At 36.7% G+C, this 16,581-nt stretch overlaps 1 protein-coding gene across 1 annotated transcript; it reads right to left on the bottom strand.

Moving 5' to 3' along the window:
- Window positions 1-781: 781 nt before the first annotated feature.
- LOC129658813 (uncharacterized) lies at window positions 782-12,911 on the bottom strand. Its single transcript, XM_055589637.1, has 5 exons — window positions 12,847-12,911; window positions 5,580-6,099; window positions 3,218-3,302; window positions 1,526-1,665; window positions 782-889 (listed from the first exon to the last, which is right to left on the bottom strand). Exons 1-5 carry the CDS (start codon window positions 12,909-12,911, stop codon window positions 782-784), a joined length of 918 nt encoding a protein of 305 aa, XP_055445612.1.
- Window positions 12,912-16,581: the final 3,670 nt, after the last annotated feature.

Below are 16,581 nucleotides of genomic sequence, written 5' to 3'. Positions count from 1 at the left end.
TAAAACTTAAAACTGATTAAAATTGATTAAAACTCTGAAGGCCTTTTTTAAGAAGTAGGCATCATTATTCTTGGGGGGAAGCACTGCAGAATATCCATTCTGGTTCCTCTGAGGAAAGAGCCAAATCAGAGGGGCCAGAGTCATCATTTATAGGGCAAAAGGACCGAAGGTGCCTACATGAGAGGAAACTGGCAGAAGGAGACCTTTCAAGGATTCTAATGAAATCATGTAATTCCTCAGATGAAGGTAAGAACCTGGGCAGGTGATAAAGGAAAAGGAAGGAAGTCAACAAAGTGTAAATAATTACTGAGACAACGGGAGTTGAACCCCCTTGGGGAGCCCTGGGGAACACTGTAAAACAACCATCTCAGTTCTTGCTTGAGGACTGCTGCTAGGAGATATAAAGCCATAGGGCACAAGGACCTGGTGTGGTCAGCTCCACAGCCAGAGATAACCCTTGGGCAAGGAGATGCAGATGTTGGCTTTTGAAAGTTAAGCACAAATTCTCTGGAATAAGAAAGAATGAGGGGAGTTGGCTGGCACCAACAGTCTTTACGAAATTTGGAATTGTAACATGATCAATGTGTAGTTTTCCAGAATGATGCTGAAATCTAGGAAAAATCATGGTTATTTGAACAAGGGACTGGATTCTTAAAATAGTTTAAGCACAACACAAATACTTCATTTATACTTCCTGTGATAGTAGAGCTTCTGTAGGATAAAGTACATAGCAGTGAAAACACTCATATGAGTAGTAATTCTAAAGAGTTAATCTAACTGTTTAACAAGAAATCTTAAAATTTTCGCCCATTATCTTGCATGTCTTATTAAACTTTTCTTCCACACGATCCATAAACGCACTGTATGCATCCCGCCGCCTTCTGTGTCTCTTGAGGAAGATGGTACAAAGGAAGTTAGTGAAAGCAAGCATACATCAACTTTAATTTTCGTTTATCTTTTAAAAAATTGCTATTTAATAATCTTTGGCTTTAAAAACTTGCTCCATATGCCAAACACACATCTTGTTCTGTGTGCATGTGCAAGACTATTCGAAGAAGCCTAATTTGTCCAGGGGAGAATTTGAGGCATAAAATGTGTTTCAGCATCTTTTTCAGAGTGTTTGGGAGAGCCTTCTTGTCAGGCCTTATTTGAGTGCAATACACTCAAAATGGGCTGCTCCAAAAAAAGTGGGAGTAAATTACGGAAAGATTTCCCACAACATTTAGGGTTCAATCTGGTGGGCTGCCGTCTATGGGGTCGCACAGAGTCGGACACGACTGAAGCGACTTAGCAGCAGCAGCAGCAGCCACCATGTCAACTATCTTTGATATAAGAAAAAAAAAAACCTCAAATACTAGATAATCCGTTATTTGCATTTTAAGTAAAAGCAGAAATCTGAATGCTTCACTTTTAAAGATAGGCATATCTTTCACTAGAACAAATGAAAAATTCCTGCATTAAAGCAATTGTTAACAACAATGCCATATACAAACCGCAACAGCTATGGAAAAACAGGCAAACTCACTGTGTATGAAGCAGATTTAACGGGCCAAGGGGCTTTTGGTAAAATTAGCTTTGAATCCCAGGCGCATTCACGAGGCTTGTAGGTGATAAATCTTTCTGTGCTGTTCTGTTGACCATTTTTCAGCAATGGGCATCCACTTACTAGAGACAGGAAGACAAATGAGAAACTTAGCAGTGACATGAGTCTTTGTTCATGAAGTCTTTCACAAGATGGTCTCATTTTTGGAGATCAGGACCCAGGAGCAGTAAATTGCTGGGCAATATATTTATAGGTGCAAATCTAAATTAAAAATTGCTTATCCTTTCTACTATTTCTGCTGGAGTTAATTTTGCCCTTCTCCAAACATTAGTTCAAATCCTACCTTATTTTATTTCCTTGGGAACCTCTTTAAAAATTTTTTTCTCATTAGTGGTTTTGACTTGAAGGGCATATTTTGCATTCTACCTTATATTTGACTTAGAAGTTTCCTAACATCAAAGACTTGGTCTTATAAAATATTTTTGGTGTTTCCTTCCATAGTGACTTAGACACGAGGAAATTTGAGGTGTACTAATTTAATTATGTACCTAGACAAGCCCTTTTAAATTTAATCCATGCTAAAATGTGTACATTATTTGCAAATAAATTATCTTAATTTTACAATTATAAAATTATTTGCTACTCATTTTGAAAAGAAGAAAATAAAATTCAACCATTATCCCACTATCCAGAAACAACCATTGTTAACACCTTATTGGTTTATAATTGATATGTAATTATAATAGTAAATACAGTATATATTAACCTTATCCATATAAAAGTACTGGATTATACAGATTAAGTCTGCATAAACACCATACAAATGGCACCATAATAATACTGCTGCTGCTGCTGCTAAGTCATTTCAGTCGTGTCTGACTCTGTGCGACCCCATAGACAGCAGCCCACCAGGCTCCCCCGTCCCTGGGATTCTCCAGGCAAGAACACTGAAGTGGGTTGCCATTTCCTTCTCCAACGCATGAAAGTGAAAAGTGAAAGGAAGTCACTCAGTCATGTCCGACTCTTCGCGACCCCATGGACTGCAGCCTACCAGGCTCCTCCACCCATGGGATTTTCCAGGCAAGAGTACTGGAGTGGGGTGCCATTGCCTTCTCCGATAATAATACTAATGGTATGTATATTACCATGTGCTAGACAACATATGCTTTACATACATTATTTACTAGGTGCTTTACATATGTATGAGCTTCCCTGGTGGCTCAAATGGTAAAGAATATGCCAGCCTTGAAGGAGACCCAGTGATTCAACGCTCACAAAAATTTTATGATGTAAATTCAACTATTATCATTCTCATTTATAGGTAAGGAAAGCAAGATATAGACAGCTTAGGTAATTTAGGGCAGTGAGGCCAGGATTCAAAGCTTATGCATCTTGCCTCTGGAATCTATTTTAACTCATTGGTTCTCCACACAGAACACACTGAGTTATCACTTGATTTTTAGTAATTTTTAGTAATATATTAAAAGTTGTGTATAACAAAGCATATGGATTTTTGCCATCAATGAACTGAGAATTTAAAAAAATTACTGTATCATTAAAGGTGATAAGTAAAAAAATACCTTTTAAATTATTTGCCTTTTTAAATATTCCTGTTAAGATATAATGCAGAAAGCTTATGTTTAACACGTTTATAACTTTATGATAACAACTTACCTGTACTTAAATGTTGTGACTTAAATTTTAATCCAAAAGGATCTTTTTCATAAGTCGTCACAAAATTTGGTAAATTACATTCATTCTAGACATGTAAAGAGAAGATTGTGCTATTACTAAGAAACATTGTTTCTTATTGCTAACATTCTACTTGGAATTCAGTTTCTCCAAATATTAAATATTTCACCAGTAAAATGTATTCTGAGGATTTTGCTGTATCATTTAAAACCTGCATATGAACAGTTGATGTAATAATCCAAGATTCCAGACAGTGTTTAACCAATTCATTTTATGGTGGTGCGAGAACTTCACTTATCCTTCTGTGAATAATTTAGAAAAGATATTTTAAACAGGATGAAATAAAAAGAATCTATTCAGAATTTAGCAACAAAATCTCAAATGCAAATAGAATTACATGTTTTATTTCTAGAGCTGAATTTATTTCAGGCAATAGGAAAAATGTTGAATAGAGCTAAAAATGATTTGCTGAGACTGGAATAGAATAAATATTGATTGTTTTTAGTATATTATAAAACAAAGTTTTCTTTAATATGGCTTAAATGCACCAATATGAACTAAAATAGAATTTGTGCACTTCCCAGAATCTAATCAAATAAAACCACACAGACGTCTCTGCTTGAAAGCTGAATCAGTGTGGCACAAAGAAGAATGAACTTGGGGATGTGATGCAGAAGTTAGACAAGGTTCTCTTCTTAGTGTTTCTAGTCCTGCCACAGCAAGTAATAAAATATTAAAAGTCCCAAAGGAAACTCCTTAATACAAAATTTTTTATCTTTCATCAAATCCAATGTGAAGACAATTTAGTTTAGAAAAAAAATTGTCAGCTGTTTAAAGCTGTAACAATACTGACATCTGGTGGTTGTATAATTTATATCTTGCTGCCTCCCATTCACTCTTAAAAAGCAAATTAATTGACATAAAATTTAAAAGCCCCAGATTGGGATTGACATATGCACACTGCTATATATCAAATAGAAAACTAATAAGAACCGACTGATAGCACAGGAAACTCTGCTCAATGGCCTATATGAGAAGAGACTCTAAAGAAGAATGTATATATGTATATTATATATAACTGACTCATGTTGCTATACATCTGAAACACATTATAAATCAACTATACTCCAATAGAACTTTTTAAAAAGTTCCTCATTCCTTGAACTTTTACTTATCCAGGTCATGCAATTCTAATTTTCAGTTCAGTTCAGTTCAGTCACTCATTCATGTCTGACTCTTTGCAGCCCCATGAATCATAAATTAAATAATTTAAATTAATTTAAATTAAACCAATTGCACTTGATATTTAATTGACCTCCCCTCATTTACAAAAGGTAATATGTTTCGTTTACTACAAACATAAGCATTTAGATGCCCTGGATAAGTAAATAAGGTTATAGATCAAAGCTTTTTTAATTTCCCAACTTTTATCCTAATAGCTCCTAAAAGTTCACTTTTATTGGGTACCTCAATATTTCCAACTTTGTTGTAAGAAATTTGTATATAATTGTCTCCTTCATTACTTAAAATAACCATATAAAACATGTAGTATTTTTATCCCAATGTACAAGGACAGGAGCTTAACAACTTGTACAAAATTATTAGAAAGTAAGAGATCTAGGATACTCAATGCTCTTAACTGTTTTCCTATATTTTCCACTGGAATAAGCTTTTTCCTTTTTATTTTTTAGATTTTCTGGTATTATCAGTCCTATTGCTTCTCTCTTTACCTAGCAAGAGTCATATTTATGTGTTAGATTATAGACCTAAGTATAGGCTATATTCATGTTTTAATGGAATTATATTTTGACCTAATCGCATCTCCTTAAATATTTATTTTCCACCACAATTTTAAATTGGAAATTCTTGCTCATATATTATTCAAAATAGTAGAAAGACTCCAAACCATTAGAAAGACTCATTGAAGTAATACAACATCCCCTCTTTGTCAATATTCATTCACTCATCCATTTGTTCCATGATTGATTCATTACTAGACAGTAAACACCTGGAAACAGTTTTCCAAACATACTTCAGTCCAAGATCTTCTTGAACCCTTTCTTGAATGGCTTTCTAAAGCCATCCCTAAACTGGTCATCCCTTCCAGCAGATAAAACCCCATCAGAAACATCAACCAGGGTCTTGCCTCTCCTTTGCCATTCGTTTATTGCTGAATTTGAATTGTATTGTTCCGTGAGAAATACTGCTGCAACTTTACACACATTATATTCACATATACTTTTTAAGTTCACATAATAGTTGTTATAGTTAAGAAATGAATAAAAATAATATATTTTCCCCGTATCTGTTTTAAGTTATTTAGAATCAAATGCTTTTTTTGTACCTGTCGAAAGTCATGTGGTTTTGGATTAAGGTATACACCATTTGGATATTTTCCACTCTCCACAAACATTAACTTTGCTTTTTGTGAATCCAGACGTGGAAATGTAGTTATAAATTTAGGAGATACGGCCTTCTTGGGAGGATTCCTTGGGCTGGGAAGGTGAACCATTTTTCCTGGAAAGTCAGGGATTTTTCTTCTTTCTTCTTGCATGATGGTCCTTGATGGCTTTCCTGCAAGCCTCAAAGATGTATACAGTTTATAACTAAAATCAGGAGGCTTTATTTCCCAAATGTTGACTTTTACTTCAGCTTGTGGTGGTTGCGGTGCATTTATTTTCCATTTGGAGTTGCGATCTTGCATGAGACAGTGCAGCCTCTCTGCAGTGTCCCTGCCTCTCCTACCTGTCTGGGACGCAAGGGCGTTTTCACAGGTTGAAATCTGCAACAGATATGGAAACTGGTGAAGTATGCCGCTGTAGCAACGATGTATCGAATATTTCCTCTCTGGGCCAGGGTAAGCTCTAAAAGATTTATGAAGCAGGAAAAAAAAAAAAAAGCTTAGACATCATAGGGAGTGCGTGGAGAGGTGAAGAAAGTATTGTGGTGGCTGCAAACATTTATTCAACATGTTTGTCACAGCAGTTACTGAGCTAGGGGCTAGGAATTCAAAACAATTAACTTGAAATCCATATCCGTAAATAAGTGGGAGAAATTGGGAGAAAGGAATGAAGACAAAAAATAAAACCTATGTAATATGATAGATACCACAAGAGTTTTATGAATGAAGATAAAAAATAAAGCCTATGAAATGTGATAGATATTACAGTAATGTTAAGAGAGGCCTGGGAGGGTGCACAGCTAGCTCTATCAGGAAAATAGAAGTGACACGGAAAGAAAAGTTATCATTTGCGCTGATCTTGAAGAATAAGGAGAAATAAGTCAGGGGGGTAAAGTGAGGAAATAGCATTTCACCAAGGCACAGACAGTATGTAAAACTTGTCATAAGCTATTTCTGAGGTATCTATGGCCATCTAAACCATGGTAAGTGCATTGGGCTTCCCTCACAGCTCAGTTGGTAAAGAATCCACCTGCAATGCAGGAGACTCTGGTTTGATTCCTGGGTCTGGAAGATCCCTTGGAGAAGGGATAGGTTACCCACTCCAGTTTGGGCTTCCCTTGTGGCTTAGCTGGTAAAGAACCCACCTGCAATGTGGGAGACCTGGGTTTGATCCCTGGGTTGGGAAGATTCACAGTATTCTGGCCTGGAGAATTCCTTGAACTGTATAGTCCATGGGGTCACAAAGAATCAGACCTGGGTTTGATCCCTGGGTTGGAAAGATCCCCAGTATTCTGGCCTGGAGAATTCCTTGGACTGTATAGTCCATGGGGTCACAAAGAATCAGACGCGACTGAGCAACTTTCAGTTTCTACTACTGGGATCTATAGATAAGAATTGGAGAAGGCAATGGCACCCCACTCCAGTACTCTTGCCTGGAAAATCCCATGGCCGGAGGAGCCTAGTAGGCTGCAGTCCATGGGGTAGTGAAGAGTCAGACACAACTGAGCGACTTCGCTTTCACTTTTCACTTTCATGCATTGGAGAAGGAAATGGCAACCCACTCCAGTGTTCTTGCCTGGAGAATCCCAGAGACAGGGGAGCCTGGTGGGCTGCCGTCTATGGGGTCGCACAGAGTCAGACATGACTGAAGCAATTTAGCAGCAGCAGCAGCAGATAAGAATCATGGATTACCTCTTTGTTGAACTGTGACAAGGAAATGGTTGGCACAGTTCCGGGATTTAATGAATGTAAAGAATCTGCCTGCAATGCAGGAGACCCAGGTTCAATCCATGTGTTGGGAAGATCTCCTGAAGAAGGCAATGGCTACCCACTCCAGTATTCTTGCCTGGAGAATCCCATGGACAGAGGAGGTTGGCAGGCTACCATCCCTGAAATCGCAAAGAGTCAGTCACAATTGAATGTCGAATATGATAGTAGACAATGCCAATGAATTTGAAACCTCCATGGAAAGAGGGATAAAAATCAAATAAAATTTATCTGGCTAAGTGGAAATAAACAATACTGGTGCCCAGGAAATAAGGGTCTGAGGTAGGTACGACTTTCCTTCTCGTGCTAAAATTTCATGCTGTTTGATAAAAACACCAAAACAGAGAAACGTTAAGATTCTAAATGCTATTATGCAGTAATTTGAAATTGAGAATAAAGAAAACCTACTTTGGAGAAACACTGACAATGTCAACTTAAAAAATTAATAATAAATATTTTGTAAAATAAAATGATAGTTTTAAAGTTTTCAACTTCTAATATAAATATTTTTTAAATGACTATGATCCATTGAGAGAAAAGCAAGAGGCATGTGTAGCAGAAGCATAGCATATGTATGTGAGGAGGTAGAAGAATAAAAAGATTTTTAAAAAATCAGTTGCAGTTACATCACCAAAGGTCTTTTATGACATCATTTTAACGAATCAAAGATACCACAAAATTTCTTAACCAAGATAAGAAATACATGTATACCTGTGGCGGATTCATTTTGATATTTGGCAAAACTAATACAATTATGTAAAGTTTAAAAATAAAATAAAATTAAAAAAAAAGAAAAGAAAAATTAAAAGAAATACAAGAGGAGGAAGAGTTTATGGAAAGAAGTTATAATAATAAGTAGATTTAAACAAAATATATGTCCACTATATAACTTGAAGTATAGGCCTGTGTCTAAGGCAGCTTTTGCTATAACAATGCTTTTTTAACAAACTGCCCCAAAATTCAATGACAAAAACTCAATGACTGAAGGGCAACTGGAGGTCCCTCATCCCCTCCTTGTCCTTAGAGTGCATGCCTCGCTTGAGTTTCCTGACCTAAAGGTTGCCCAAGGAAACAGCCTTGAGATAGTACTGTGTTGCTCAGGCTATCTGGACAGCATACGTGACTTTAACCAGGGAAAGTGAAGTTGCTCAATCGTGTCTGACTCTTTGTAACCCCACGGACTGTAGCCCACCAGGCTCCTCCGTCCATGGGATTCTTCAGGCAAGAATACTGGAGTGGGTTGCCATTTCCTTCTCCAGGTGATCTTCTGGACCCAGGGATTGAACCCAGGTCTCCCGCATTGCAAGCAGACGCTTTAACCTCTGAGCCACCAGGGCAGACCCCTGGGAACCAGGGAAGTCCTCTCTATAAACTTTTAAGATTCAGGCAGAGAGTGGGGAACCAGTGCAGAGATCTACTTGTCTTGCAGCTGCCCAAGACAAGCCACATATGTAAGTTCCTTTGCTTCTTAAACCTGCCTACCTCCCTATCTGCAACGATCTACCTCTGTCTTTGGTCTTTCCTTGCCTTCCCTGTACAGGGGCCAGGTTCAGATTACACCTGGGCAGCTCCTGAGGAAGTGGCAAACTAATAAATGGGTGAAGAACATGTTGTATATACAGAAAATATTCGGCCTTAAAAATGAAGGAAATTCTGCCATGTGCAACAAGATGAATGAACTTGGAGGTCATTATACTAAATGAAATAAGCCAGTCACAGAAGGACAAATACTGCATGATTCCACTTACATGAAGAAATCTAAAATAGTCAAACAGAAATGGAGAGTAGAATGGTGGTTGCCAGGACTTGGTGGGGACGAAGAATGAGGAACTGGTATTCAACAGGTATAATGTTTCAGTTATACAAGTCGAATAAGTTCTAGAGATCTGCTGTACAATGGTGTAGTATGTTAACAGTATTGTATTGTACACTTGAAAGTCTATCAGGAGGCTAGATCTTATGTTGAGGATTCTTACTACATTTTTTTAAAGCTGAATAGAGACCAAAAAAAAAAAAAAGAAGAATGGTACTTAATATCTGAGTGAGAAGATTAGAAATTCCCCCAAGTGTTCAAAAATATATTATCCTCGGTTGCTCAATAATATAATAAAAATAAAGGTGATTTGATGAATAGGGAGTCACTTACAATCTCTACAGAATTACTGCAAAATAAGTCAATCATTAAAGTACTACACCAGTTAACAAAACGTGGATATAGGATGTAGGTTTAACATTTCCTGCTGCTGCTGCTGCTGCTAAGTCGCTTCAGTCATGTCCGACTCTGTGCGACCCCATAGACGCCAGCCCACCAGGCTCCCCCGTCCCTGGGATCCTCCAGGCAAGAACACTGGAGTGGGTTGCCATTTCCTTCTCCAATGCAAGAAAGTGAAAAGTGAAAGTGAAGTCGCTCAGTCATGTCCGACTCTTCACGACCCCATAGACTGCAGCCCACCAGGCTCCTCCGTCCATGGGATTTTCCAGGCAAGAGTACTGGAGTGGGGTGCCATTCCCTTCTCCATTACCATTTCCTAAGCAATGCTAAAAATATAAGTTAAATTAAAATATCTTAATTTCATGTTTCTATATTATGCTGTTATTCAGTTGTTAAATCATTTCTGATTCTTTGCAACCCCATGGACTGCAGCATGCCAGGCTTCCCTGTCCTTCTCTATCTCCTGGAGTTTGCTCAGATTCATGTCCAAATAGTCCCAGCACCACATTGACAGTGATGGCATCCAACCATCATCCTCTGCTGCCCTTTTCTTTTGTCTTCGATCTTTCCCAGCATCAGGGTCTTTTCCAGTGAGTCGGCTCTTCACATCAGGTGGTCAAAGTATTGGGGCTTCAGCTTCAGCATCAGTCCTTACAATGAATATTCAGAGTTAATTTCCAATTAACTGGTTTGATTTTCTTGCAGTCTAAAGGAGTCTTCTCCAGTACCATAACTCCAAGGCATCAGTTCTAGGGTGCTTAACATTTTTTATGGTTCAACTATCACATCCATATGTGATTACTGGAAAAACCATAGGTTTGACTATATGGACCTTGGTCGACAAAGTGATGTCTTTGCTTTCTAATATACTGTCTAGGTTTGTCATAGCTTTATTATACAGTAAACAATAGGAATGTCTGCATAGAAATTAAAAGGGTTTGTAAATAAAGGATGTTAAAAAAGAAAGGGTGAGAGTTTGAAAGTTGGCCATACCCTTCCAAGACTCTTCCAGAGGGGAGGGCACGGTGGCCCATAATTGGTATTTTTATTTCCCTTCTCATATCTATACATAACTTTTTATAACCTGGGCCATTTAACTATATAACTAATAATTAATTATTATTATTATCTAACTTTATTATTATTATTATTTATTATTATTATTCTTATCTAACTTTAACCATCTGGTTTCATATGCACAGTAGTCTACTGGAAGATAGTGAACTGGAAAGAAAATATGAGTTAGTTTGGTTTATTTTTCTCATAAACTAAAAATTTGCATGTTGTTTTCATATTGGGTGCTTCTGAATCTGGCTAATGTGACTTCAACACTGACCCACCCACTCACTAGGAGATGATGAAAATAAGCCCTTGATGGTCAGTGGTTAATTTGCTCCCAGTTCATGCCTTCTTTTATAAGTCTCTTGCCTCATCTATGATCCTTCACATTTCTGTTGAAATGTATTTTTTAATTTCTGAGGTGCACCAAAGGCTCAGTCTTGACGAAACTTGTAAATATACCCATCTCCTGCAGGGCTCAGAAATCTGGTTACATGAACAAAGAAAACACATGAGAGTATTGATTCATGGCCAGGGTTTTGTAATCAGCTGCCATGAAAGGACATGGAGGTTGAGGGTGTCGGTAAGTGAGACAACAGAGTGTCTCACCAGGATGTACAGCTAGGAAGAAGCTGACCAGGAGGTTTATAAACTGGAAGAATAAGGATAGGTCTAATCGATATGAAAAACAAGTATCATGGTAGTAAGAGAGCTAGACAGTCAACAGATTAAGAAGCTCTAACTGGAGAATGCAGTGAGGTCTAGATTTCTTTTTGACTAGGTAGCTGAGAGTAGACATAAGCTCATCTATCACCTTCTTGCCACTATTGCTCATTTCTGTCGCTGGCTGTGTATGTCTGGGGCTTCCTGGCTACCAAAAACTGTAACTATGCAATATATAAACCAGGGATAAATTATCTTTAATTTGTATGATACTTCATTGTGTCCTTATATTATGAAGTTATTGTTACATATTATTCAAAAGAATAACATGCATGTAAAATTAAGCTTCTGTGATATACGAATCATGTGTTAGCATATGTCATTGTGACCTCGGGTGGCCTCGGTTGGCAATGGCTTGGAGCAAGGCTTTGGTTCCCAGGATATTGTGGCTGGGTCACAGCAGTGAAAGCATCAGATCCTAGCCACTAGACCAATGGTCAGCGACACGGGCCCTGGCCCTTCAGCTTTGCAGAAAAGAATTCCCACAAAGATGGAAAGTACTGAAATAAGTAAAGTATTTATTAAGAGGAATAAAAGAGTATAATTGAAATCAATTCTGAATATTCATTGGATGAATTGGATGATGCTGAAGTTGAAGCTTCAATACTTTGGCCACATGATGTGAAGAACTGACTCATTGGAAAAGCCTCTGATGCTGGGAGAGATTTAGGGCAGGAAGAGAAGGGGACGACAAAGGATGAGATGGTTGGATGGCATCACCGACACTATGGACATGAGTTTGAGTAAGCTCCAGGAGTTGGTTATGGTCAGGGAAGCCTGGCATGCTGCAGTTCATGGGTCACAGAGACAGACAAAAATGATCAACTGAACAATAAAAACAAAGCATGGAAAGACACACGGGCAGACTCAGGGAGAAAGAGGGGCTGAGTCACAGCCTCATGGCAGTTTGAATTACTTTTATGGGACATTTCTTCCAGGTTTCCTTTGGCCAGTCATTTTGATTTGTCTGGTTCACTGTCCATATTTGGTATATCTCAGGACCCTCCCACGTGTGTGCATGCATCTCTAGGGCCCAGGCTCACCCCTCAATTGTCCTGTTATTCTCATCTTGGAGTTTCAGCCCATAGGGAATGACTCTCCAATTGCTTTACCCTTGGGGTGGGGGTGGCCCATCTGCCTCCTCCCCAGGATACCCCAGCAGAAAGAAATCAACTGGAGATCTAGTTGAATGATTGAAGCTTGTGATGGCAATATCACATTATGCTCCTCACTTTATGTGGAAAAAGCTAAGGCATAGAGAAATATGGTCATAAGATGTAAGGTTGAGAAAGTAAGAAAAAATAAACTAGTAATCTCATTTAGTCAAAGATTTAGTGGTAAATGTTGATACTACAGAAGCTGTACTTTGCCAAAGATGTCTCACTGGAAATAATAGAATAGTTTAATCTGCATTCAACAAGCCCAGTTATTCTCCATCTAAGAAATTACCTGATCTTAAGGATTAGTTTAAATGCCGCTCCAATAAAAGTTTTCCCAGATCTATCAGGGTTCATATTTCCTTACAGCAGTGGAACTCAGAGTTATGTTTTGCCTTGTTCCTTGTATTAAAGTTAGTTAATTCCAAGATCTGACCCAAATTAGATTGTAACATTGAGTCAAATATACCTATTTTTACAAACACTATGTAGAGTTCTGCATATTTTAGGTTGAATCATGTGAAATTTCTTCTATTCAATGATTTTTCAACCTTACAAAAATGCAAACTTTAAATGGGTCCATGATAAGAGGAATAAGAATTTCATGTGCCAAATTCTGGAAATTACAGATACTTTTTTTGAAACTGTATCTAAAAGCTCAAATATCTAATTACATTTTTTCTAAATAATGAAAACTTCTAATAGTGACAATATAAAAAATAAACTTTAATTTAAATTTCTTCCTCAATATTTTCTACTAGAATGTCACAAAATATTTTTGTTATCTGCTTTTACAATCAGATTTTAGAATAAATGCATTCCTTAGGTTAGTAAATGTATGCAAATTTAAGCTTATTTTGCTCACAAATATGAGTTTAATTTTGTAAACTTAAGTATTTGGGGAGCTAGACAGACAGAGAGATAGTGATACAGATATATACCTGATACCTAAATGCTGCCAACAAGCAAAGAGGATTGTAAAATAGTCTGCTATTAAGATCACAGTGAATTCCTTACACCAGGAATTCATTTGCATTTGTAGATTTATAAAGAAATTCAGCACTTCCAGCTTTCTCCTTCTTAACATATCTCATGATTTCCCATTTATAATATTATATATAAAGAGATAGCTTCTCTCACAAATGAGCTCCTGTTATATATTTTAACATAAACTACACAAATTCAAAAGACCTAGATAAATTGACAAACTGATATAATTCAAAATAAACACAAAAAAGGAGCAATCATTAGAAAATCAGTAACTTAACTCACCATTTAAAATTGCAAGTTTTAATAAAATTGTTTTTGGCAGTATGTCTCAGAAGATCTTTTCTGCAAAGCCAGATGAGACTAACAAACAGATAGTTTATAAGGAAACATTTAGCCTTTGCTTTACAAAAGATCTCAAAGTGTATTCAAGTTTTACCCACCTGGGTTGCTAAGAAACTGAATTAATTTTCTAAAGGACTCAAGTCAGAGTAGGAAAAAAAGAGTGAAAGTAGTTCTAATGTTCCCTAAAACCTAGCAACAAGGCAATAACTTCTGAGCTCTTTTTGGAAATGTTAGAAAATCAATATACTACAAAATTCCAAACTTAGAGAAAAAATAATCCCACTCTAGAGCGGTTTTACTAAATAATGTCTTGACAATTCACTTTTTATATTTGTTTAGTAATCTTTTTGTAAGTCAACATGAGTTTAACATTTAATATAAGCACAATTTGAAAAGCAGGTTCAACTCTTTTATTACCTTGGGCTTAAGAATGTTTGAGTTAATTTCCTCAATGTTCATTTTATAAGGCAAGTGAGGATTACAAGTTTTTCTTCCATAATTAACAGCTTAACCTACTGATTTCTGCAAATAAATTATGGAGAAAGCTTTCTGTTTTCACTGGTCAAATTCTACACTCAGTGATCTCTTGGTGAGATTAAAAAATAAAAAACACCTCCTAGAAAATTTCAAATGTGTACCAAAATAGACAGAATTGCATAATGAATCTTCATGTTACCATTACCTGGCTAAAAAGTTGATCAACTTATAGCCCAAATTGCTTTAAATATCCTCCAACTTATCTCCTTCTCTTCTTCTTATTATTTTGATGCATCATATCAACTTATTGAGCTTCATTGGTGGCTCAGTGGTAAAGAATTCTCCTGTCAATTCAGGAGATATGGGTTTGACCCCTCGCATGCATAAAACTGCCTGAACCAAGATCCCTAATCTCTGAAGTCTTTTGACTATCCTATTATTTCATCTGAAGTGAAAGTTCACCCCTGGGTGGCAGTGAATTGCTTATATATAATTTTATCCCAGTTTATAAACTGAAGCTCAAACATATATTTACTTGCGCTGTTTTACAAAATATTCACTTTCATTGTGTTTTTTTCCTTGGGGAAATGACAGTAGAGTTGGGTTTACTCAATCTCTTACAGTTTTGGAATAAAATTAACCTATCTTTATGCTATCTAACATGTATCTCTCTCACTCTCTGCATAGGGATGCATATGATTCTTTCTCAAAAGAATATGTTCAAAGTGCTTTTTTATATTGGTTTGGTACTATTGTGAAGGATGTGAAAATACACAGGGCATGGCCTTAGATTTCAAGAAAATTATAAATAATTCACTAGAAAAGATACAAAACCTATAAGAATACATCTTAAGACTAAGTACTAAATGCCAAATAATCAGTCCTGACTGTTACTCTCCTGGGAAATTAATGAGGGGGCAGGTCCTTGAAGTAAGAACATCTCTGAAAATTTCTTTAGAGCAACAAAGATCTATTCTGATCTTTGACAACAACAAAGTTCTTGGTAAAAATGAGAGGAAGGGAAGGTGGTTTAATGGGTGGACACCATAAAAGCTGCTATAATTTTCTTTAATGCTTTCACGAATGCTTTTCAAGGAGTTTCTTCTAGGGAAATACTGTTTTGTGGTTAAGTGACTGAAGTTATATATAGAACCATCCAAAAATCTCCTGTTATGTAGATACTTTGAATGTATAATACATTTTTACTGCACATAAATATCTATGATATGTGAAAGGATCTGATGCTCAGCTTCCCTAAAATTAGGAAGGTAACCTGTTGTGACAAATAAAAATCTCCACATTCTGACTTTCAGGTCTCCTGGTACTAAGCGCTGACTGAAAAAAAAAAAAAAAAAGCACAACCTGAAAGTTGAGAGTTCGATTTTATTCAGTGGGAATGTTAGGACTTGAGCCCAAGAGAGCTACCTCCAAGGAGGCAGGGGAGGAGCCAGGCTATATACAAGTTTGCAGCAAGGAGCAGGTAATCTGAATATTAAAAGATTACTCTTAATTAAGAAAAACTAAACCTCTCACATGAAGAGATTTAGCAATCCTCAATGTATGAGAAGATGCAAGCATCCGGGCTTGCTGAAATACTCTCTTTCATATGCATCTAGCTATCTGGGGCCAATCCAGCTTTCTTTGTTTACATACTTGTTCCTTGTTTACCGTAAGAGATGGCAAATCTGTCTGATGGCCCCCTCACACATTCCCCTCAACTCCTCAGCACTTACCAGAGAGGAAGTAGCTGATGGCTTCCAAATAGCTGGCTTTATTTCACCTGGGCTCAGAAATCTGCATTTGGAAAAGGCTTGTTTACTGGTAGAGCCTAGAGCAGAAAACATTTTATTTTACATAAGGAATGTGCACATTTCTTAAAAAGCTACTTGAATAACATAATAGTATATGTTTATATTGATTCAAATAAATTAACTTAAAAAGTATTGTAGTAATAATCTTATCACATAGCTGGTAACTGTAGTTCAAAATACTCCATAAATTAATAAGAAAGTAAAATAGGTTTTCAATTATGTTCAGAATTTAAAAAAAAAGGGCAGATTAATTAATTAAAAAAAATAAATAATATTATTTCTTCTTGGGCAGAAGAAATAATATTAATGTATGCCATATGCAGCTAATGGCTTTGTTTCTATTTTATGTCCTTCTTTATGAAAGGGAACAATTTCCATACTGAAAATAGCAAAGAAAAATAGGAATA

This window comes from Bubalus kerabau, chromosome 8 (genome assembly GCF_029407905.1).
Source record: "Bubalus kerabau isolate K-KA32 ecotype Philippines breed swamp buffalo chromosome 8, PCC_UOA_SB_1v2, whole genome shotgun sequence".
In the NCBI taxonomy this organism is placed as follows: domain Eukaryota; kingdom Metazoa; phylum Chordata; class Mammalia; order Artiodactyla; family Bovidae; genus Bubalus; species Bubalus kerabau.
The sequence above is the reverse complement of the archived record's forward strand: the minus strand, read 5'-3'. Positions and strand labels throughout refer to the sequence as shown.